Genomic DNA, 7,837 nt, shown 5'->3' on the forward strand with positions numbered 1-7,837 from the left:
ATACGAATCTTCGTCTAATGAATCATCACCAGCAATTCCATTGACAGCACATCCCAAACTTTGCCTTCATGTGTTTGCCATTTATCTGCCATCCAACATTGTCGAACTGTTGATCATCTAAACAAACTAATTGGTTAAGCCTCTCATTCTTGTTTCTATTCTTTTCCTCTCATATACTTTAATCATAATTACGACATTTAGTACTTTACAGAATTGAGTCTGCAGTTCCTGGGAAATACTTATGTTGCAGGAGTTTCGTCAAGTAACAACAAAAAGCCGAAGGAGCCACGGAGAAGAGACATGGATTTCTGATCATGTCAAGATGGAGCTCATGGCCGGCTTGTCCTGCCTGCCCTACACTAAAAAAATGATCAAGCAATGTGCCAATGTATACAACAAACATTCACAATGATAAATAATTTGCTCTGTTAATTGTATATATTTTTCCCTTGAAGATTGATGTAACTTCCAAATTAACATGATACTGCACTCAATTCAGACTTCTCTTATCCTATTTTTTAACGAGAGGGAAAATCTTGTCCAGGAACTATGAATTCAGAAACTCAACCACCAAATTGCAATTTCTCACAATGCCAAATGGTGCTCCAATGTTGCATGGGAAGGGAGCAAAGCATTTTAAAATGCTCAAACTTCTAGTACATATGCTTGTACCCTTGTATTATTAAAATTTAAATGTTATGGCATTGCCCAAGTCGCCTAACATTGTTATATTTTCTAGTGCCAATGTAATTTTCAATAGGACAAACACTAAAATCCTTGTCTCTTATGCTGTTTTGTTTGTTGGTCAAGCAAGGGGGGAAATTGGTTTTTAACTATCTTAGAAGTGCATATAAATAGCTTCATAGGTGCTCCTCTTTGCTAGTTCCTAAAAATAAGTTTCTGCAAGAAGAGGAGGCAGTACCTTGGCAGAAGTGTTCGATCAAATGGCTCCTACATTCCCGTACGTGGACAGCCCAGAAGAAGAGCTGCAGCAGATGAACTACAATGAGGAAGTGGACGAGAGTGGCACTGACTTCAATCTCTCAAGCATATCTAAGTTGGATCCAAACCAAATTATCTATTACCTGCCTACATGGGATCACACTTTGTCATGGCTGTCTCCTCCCCCAGAGCTCAGGTATGGAAAGAAGCTAAGGACCACTGACCATGGCGCAAGCATCGCCCATTTTGAGAAGAATGCCGCAGGAGACCACGAGAAGTGCGCTCGCAAGCTCCAATTCCGCAATATCATCGACCTCGTGGACAGCTACAAGCAAAAGTTTTCTGCCCAGGAGGTGCTCGGGGAAATGCCGGAAGCTGATGCCGGGATGGAGGAGGTAGCCGGCGGAAGCGCGAGCGATGGGATGAGGCTGGTGCAGCTTCTCATCTCGTGCGCGGAGGCGGTGGCATGCCGCGACCGGGTACAGGCGTCGGCGCTGCTGGCAGAGCTGAAGGTGAGCGCGCTGGTGCTGGGCACCTCGTTCCAGCGAGTAGCGTCGTGCTTCGTGCAGGGGCTGTCGGACCGGCTGGCGCTGGTCCAACCGCTAGGCGCCGTCGGCATTGTCGGCCCGGCGACGGTGCCGTCTCTGGCGTTCGAGAAGAAGGACGAGGCGCTGGGCCTCGCCTACGAGCTCTGTCCCTACATCCAATTCGGGCATTTCGTGGCCAACGCCGCCATCCTGGAAGTCCTTGAGGGAGAGAGCCCGGTGCACGTGGTGGATCTGGGCATGACGCAGGGCCTGCCCCACGGCCACCAGTGGCGGAAGCTGCTGGACGCCCTGGCGGCCCGGGGCGTCCCACCGCCACGGCGGTTGCGCATCACCGGAGTGGGGCCCCGCGTCGAACACCTGCAGGTCATCGGCGACGAGCTCAAGTCGTACGCGGCGAGGCTAGGGCTCCGGCTGGAGTTCTCCGTGCTGGAGAGCAACCTGGAGAACCTGCGGCCGGAGGACTTCGAGGTGGAGGAAGGCGAGATCGTGGCGGTGAACAGCGTCCTGCAGCTGCACTGCGTGGTGAAGGAGAGCCGGGGCGCGCTCAACGCCGTGCTGCAGATGATCCACGAGCTGCAGCCGGCGGTGCTGGTGGTGGTGGAGCAGGACTCGAGCCACAACGGCCCCTTCTTCCTGGGCCGGTTCATGGAGGCGCTCCACTACTACTCCGCCATCTTCGATTCCCTGGACGCGATGCTGCCCAAGTACGACACGAAGCGCGCCAAGGTGGAGCAGTTCCACTTCGCGGAGGAGATCAAGAACATCGTGAGCTGCGAGGGGCCGGCCCGGGTGGAGCGGCACGAGCGCGTGGACCAGTGGCGCCGCCGGATGAGCAGGGCCGGGTTCCAGCCGGCCCCCATCAAGATGATGGGCCAGGCCAAGCAGTGGCTCGCCAAGTTTCGGCCCACGGAAGGCTACACCATCGCCGAGGAGAAGGGCTGCCTGCTCCTCGGCTGGAAGTCCAAGCCCATCATCGCCGCCTCCTCCTGGAAATGCTGAACGTCCATCGTCCATCCCACGGTCCCGGTGCTCTTGTAGCTGGGCTCCACCGCCACTCATCCACTGTAATTGGCATATATGCCAATACAGTTACTACCAATAAAGGCCCAGCTCTTTCTTTTATTTTCTGACTGACACCTTTGTACAGAATAGTGACTTCATCATGGATATTATTCATGTATTTTGTCAATGAAAAAAGTATATTTTTTATAATTAGGCTCTCGATAATAATAATTAAAAAAAGGTATTAAACAAGAATCTTTACATTAGGTCGAGGAAATGATACTAAGCATCACAGATGTGACAGGCTACACACAAACATTGAATTCTCAGTTTTGAAAATGACTAATGACAAAGTTGGCATACTCAAGGAAAAAAAATTTGGCATCAAGAGAAAATGTTTTGTAATACCGAATATGGTATCCGATCCTATAAAATATTTTTTTATTGATGATTAAAATAAATTAAAAAATATTCATAATGAAACATCCAAAAGTTCAGGATCTTTTAATTGTGTATTTCATTTAGAAGAAAAACATATAAATAAAAAAAATATAAACCAGTTAATTGTTAGGAATCGAACCATGAATATTTAGGTGATAACTTAAATATCCTATTAATGTACTATAGCCCTAGGGGCAAGGAAAGACATGCAAGAAAGAAACATGAATAAATTGATAAATAATTTAATTATTTATAATTACGTCGATCCAACTTCATAGAAAAATTTTATCTGTTAAAAATTCATCCAAATTGAATTACTCGAATCAATTATTTATTAATTTTGAAAATAATTTAAAAAAGCATAATTTAATTCATCATCATTTAAATAATAATTTGATAAATAGATCATCACAACACATTCCCACAAATAATAATAAATCTTTACAAAATCACAACTCCAACCATTAATAATGACAAAAAGTGACTATATTTGTCTTTAGAGTCTTCACCTATTGCTAAAAAAAAAGTCATAAATGATTATTAATTTTTAAAATAATGACTTGACTATTAATTTTTAAAATAATGACTTGCACATGAGACAACTCCAACTATTAATGCTTTTAGCAGTAGTTAACTGCACAAATAAAAAAATAATTAAAGTTAAATATTATGATTCTTAACTATTAAACATTATTGAGCAATGCAAAACTATTAAACATTATTGAGCAATGCAAAACATATTAATATGTGCTTGATCAAATCGAAGAGAGAGATTTCTATTTGTGATAGGATCTATCTAACAAACAAAAATGAAAATTAGTAATGAAAAAATCATCCATAAAATCAAAAAATAAATAAATCATTACTAACAAACTTAAAACTATAATTCATAGGCATATCAAGTCATGGGCAAAAGATACATTTAAAAACTGAAGTATAAAAAAACAATATCATAACATATTTTACTAACATCACTGATGCTACCTAAAAGAGGAGAAAATGATGTACTGACCTGATATTGACTTACCAAAGATTCCTAAGAAAAAAAATGACTCTGCACGATTTTATATGACAAAAGGGACGTCAACAACCATATTAGAGAGGGGGTCCCTAGCGCAGACTCTTTAACGCCGAAGTCAGTGAATGCTTAAGTGGAAGATAGTGAATAGTAGTAATAAAAAATATATGCGTAACATTTGTGTGTGAACGAGCGTACCTGTACTTATAGATGGATACCCCTTTTTATAGTGTTATTACTTTTCTATTCACGAATCTCAAAGCGTTTTCAAAAAAGGGCAGACAATAAAGATGCTCTGATACTTTCCCAAAATGGACTTGTAATCTCTTCGTTTGATAGGTGAAAGCTTCCAGTGTACAACTTGTATATGAAATATTCTCTATCATCCATGGCACAAAATGCCATAAAGAAATGTGAGGTTGTTAGGTTGAGGAGGCACTTAATATGCTTAGCTGGAAAATCGACCAAGTCCCTTCTATAGTTCGATTGGTTGTCGCTTGTAAGAGCGACCAAGTCAGATTTAAGGAATGTTGTCGGGGACTCGGCCTTTGCTTGGCCTTTCCATTTGGCCAAAGAGTTTGGGTGAACCAAGTGTCCAGTTTGTCCAATCGAGTCATACGTCCGATCAATTTGATTACTCGACCGAAATAATTAATTGTGCTATCCCCGAGTGATGAAGAGGACCTGTCTCTGGATGATACTAACTTAGCTCAGAGTTTCATCAATACTGAGGAATTCAGGGTCCGATCGCCCTAAGGGTCCCGTCAGATAACCTCTCGGTTGACGATCAATTACGTTAACCCCGAGTGTTGACCCCTCTTTGACTTTGACCACCATGTCAGCCGGCCTCCTAGACTTTGACCGACTTTAGGACCCCACCTTATTCATCGCATTACAAGCCTCCCCTTCAAGTCTAGTCGAAGGAGACTATAAGTCTAACTGACTAGACCCTTGTGTTGTTTGTGTCCCTTGTCCTCTGATCAGACGTTCACTCTTTGTCCTATCGCTCGGCTCAAGTTGATGTTATACTTAGTTGCTAGTGCTTCTAGGGTCCCTTGTTTCCCGACGGGATGCACATTCTTTATACCATCGCTCGGCTCAAGCTAATGTTACTATGGCGCCTAGAAAACAGGGCATGTCACTTACTAATTAATGCTCAGTATGATGAACGCTTTTTTATCATAAGTTTGCTTATTATTTTCCATCCCTCATAAATGCAACCTATGTCTTGTTGCTACGTGTTACACGCCTGCAATAAAGAATATCTGATGTGACAGGTGACTATTGAGATTCGATGTAACTACTAGCGGTTCAAATTCAATGATTTAGATTAAACCTCTCCTCCATCCCCTTGATCAAACAGTTGTGAGTGGCCATCACTAGGGTTTTAAGGTTCACACTTTGACACAACTTTATCGTTTTCTCAATCGTCTTCTTCTTCGCCTTCTTCTTTCATCTATCGCCGACGATTCTCCAAGCTCTTTATTTTCATTGTAAGTTCATTTTACTCAGTCCTTCGTTCAACTTTCTTTCTCTTCCATGGCCTCTACTCCTCTTGTCATTGTCCACGGGCTCTGATACACCTTCACTGCCTCTGACTTCAATAGAGGGGAGGTAGATCAGATGTGTCTCACCTATCACATTCCCTCCGACCATCTCATCGTCATCCCCTCTAACCACGACTGCCCCAATCTTTCTCCGGTCGGTTATCTTACTTTCTTCAAGAACCAATTGTTTATCGGCCTTTGTTTTCCCTTGCACCCTTTTTTATCAGAAGTTTGTTCTTACTTTCATATCCCCTTGCAACAATTAGAGTCTAACTCCATTAGATTACTGTGCGAGGTTATCGTATTATCCGTATGTACCAAGTCCCATTGCACCTCGTGTCTTTCACTACTTTTATTACCCAAAAAACTTTGAGTCGAGCGTCTTCATCTTCCAAGTCCGAGTGGGTGCGGTGTTTTTCAATAAAATGCCCTCGTCTAATAAAGGATAGAAGTCTCACTAGTTCTATCTCCAACCGGTCCCTCCAATGACCTTCCCGAATAGTTGGCAAATGGAATTGCCCAACCCTCTCATGCTAGGCATGTATCGATGGGAGTTGGTTTACCTCACAGCGTCTGCTCAGTTGTTCGGTCTGAAATACTACACCCATAAGTTGCTGGCTGAGGGTGTACTGTACATGTTTAGACTGAGTCCCATCCGAGTTTGACTATCCGATATCTTTGGTAAGAAATTCAACCTCTTTTCACTGTTGAATCTAATTGATTTCCTTTTCTATTTTGCAGTCAAAACCATGTGGAAAGCTTTCCTGTGTAACTCCACGAAGCTGGTTGATGAGGAGATGGACGCTCTCACGGACGCTGAGTTGGAGAGCCACGGGTTGTTGTTGATCGGCCCCTTCAATGATTAGACTGGCGAAGACGAAGCCAGCCGAGTCACGAGGAGTGATGCAGCTGCAAACACTAAAGAGATGCCCCTCCCCCCGGTCGTGCCTTCCTTGTTGTCAATAGTAGTTCCTTCCGAGTATATAACCTTTGAAGAACTTCTAATTCTTCGCCAATGACACAAGAGGCTCTGATCAGACACACCAGTGTGATCAACCACCCTCGTTCAACAAATCTCCACCAAAACACCTACCTTGCGTCTATCATCCAAGCGAGGAGAGAGCTCGCCCTCCTCCGATCCATTCCTGAAATCGTGATCGAGTGGCCTACTCCTACATCATCCAAGCGGGCACCTTCCATTTCCACTCTGCCTGCCAAGGAGATTCCTACTCTGCATTTCTTTTCTACCTCCTCCTTCGACTGGAACCCCACAACCCTGCTCCAAGATAACCTCTACTCCCACATCAAAGTTCAAGACTAAGTCCAATGCTCTGGGGCAGAGCGAATAGCCTAAGCATAAGAAGGTTTCAGCAACACTTAGGCTGCCTTCACAAGAGTGGCTTTCCACTAGCCCTTCAAAGTCGCTCATCCCCAAACACCTGATAAAAATACACAACCCATTAGCGCAAACATGAGAGAACTCTCGAGCGCATACAGAAGCAAACACCCCCAAGGACTTAGCCGATCGATTTTCCTAGGATGTCACTATGGCAAATGTTTTTCACTCTTATGCATTCCTTTCTCTTAAATGTCTTCATCTAACTTCCCTTCAGTTCTCTAGTTTTGGATGAATGGCTTAGCAATGTGCCAAAGAATGGTGAAGCTAAGTCATGAAAACAAAACTTTGAAGGACTCGACCGGAGGAGTAGGAACTTCTCAGGGCCCAACCGATGGGCTCGAAGCACAAGTAGCTCAACTGAAGGGTGAGTTGGAGAGCCAGTTGGAACAACTATTAACCGAACGGGCTCTTACACTGGAAAAGGATAAGGGACACGACCATGAGGTTGAGATCAAGAGGCTCAAGAAGCAATTAAACACTTCTAATGCCCGCCTTCACTCAGAGAATGCTCAGAAAATTAGATCCATAGAAGAATTGGACTTGAAGAACTTGAAGAACAAAGAAGCCTGAGCCCTTGCCCAGAAACTTGAAGAAGCAGAGTCTACCTTTACCTCAGAGCAAGCCAACCAAATGGTCAAACAAACTATCAAGGACCTTCTGCTCGAGGAGAGACAACAAGCCCTTGATTCAAAAGACACCAAAGTGGAGGCCCTAAAGGCTGAGTTAGAGGCTTCAAAGGCCAAGTTCGAAAGCTACAAGGTAGGGGAGCCCGATTGGCTAGAGGCATTCAGAGTAGAGTATTTGTGTTCCCAAGATTTCAATCAAATGGTCGCCGATCAGACTTCTAAAATATTTGGCTACAGAGCAGATGAGGTCATCAAGCAACTGAGGGAGGGGCTATCTGATATTAGACATCCCTAGGAACTTTATATGACATCAG

General features: G+C 43.9%; 1 protein-coding gene across 1 annotated transcript; it reads left to right on the forward strand.

Moving 5' to 3' along the window:
• Nucleotides 1-944: 944 nt before the first annotated feature.
• On the forward strand, nucleotides 945-2,634 carry LOC122043894 (GRAS family protein RAD1-like). Its single transcript, XM_042604458.1, has one exon. It carries the CDS (start codon nucleotides 945-947, stop codon nucleotides 2,487-2,489), a length of 1,545 nt encoding a protein of 514 aa, XP_042460392.1. The 3' UTR covers nucleotides 2,490-2,634.
• Nucleotides 2,635-7,837: the final 5,203 nt, after the last annotated feature.

Source organism: Zingiber officinale, chromosome 2A (genome assembly GCF_018446385.1).
Source record: "Zingiber officinale cultivar Zhangliang chromosome 2A, Zo_v1.1, whole genome shotgun sequence".
NCBI classification, from domain to species: Eukaryota; Viridiplantae; Streptophyta; class Magnoliopsida; order Zingiberales; family Zingiberaceae; genus Zingiber; species Zingiber officinale.

What these genes read in the sequence shown, in the direction of transcription:
- LOC122043894 (XM_042604458.1), top strand. Translation starts at nt 945, where the DNA reads ATGGCTCCTACATTCCCGTACGTGGACAGCCCAGAAGAAGAGCTGCAG.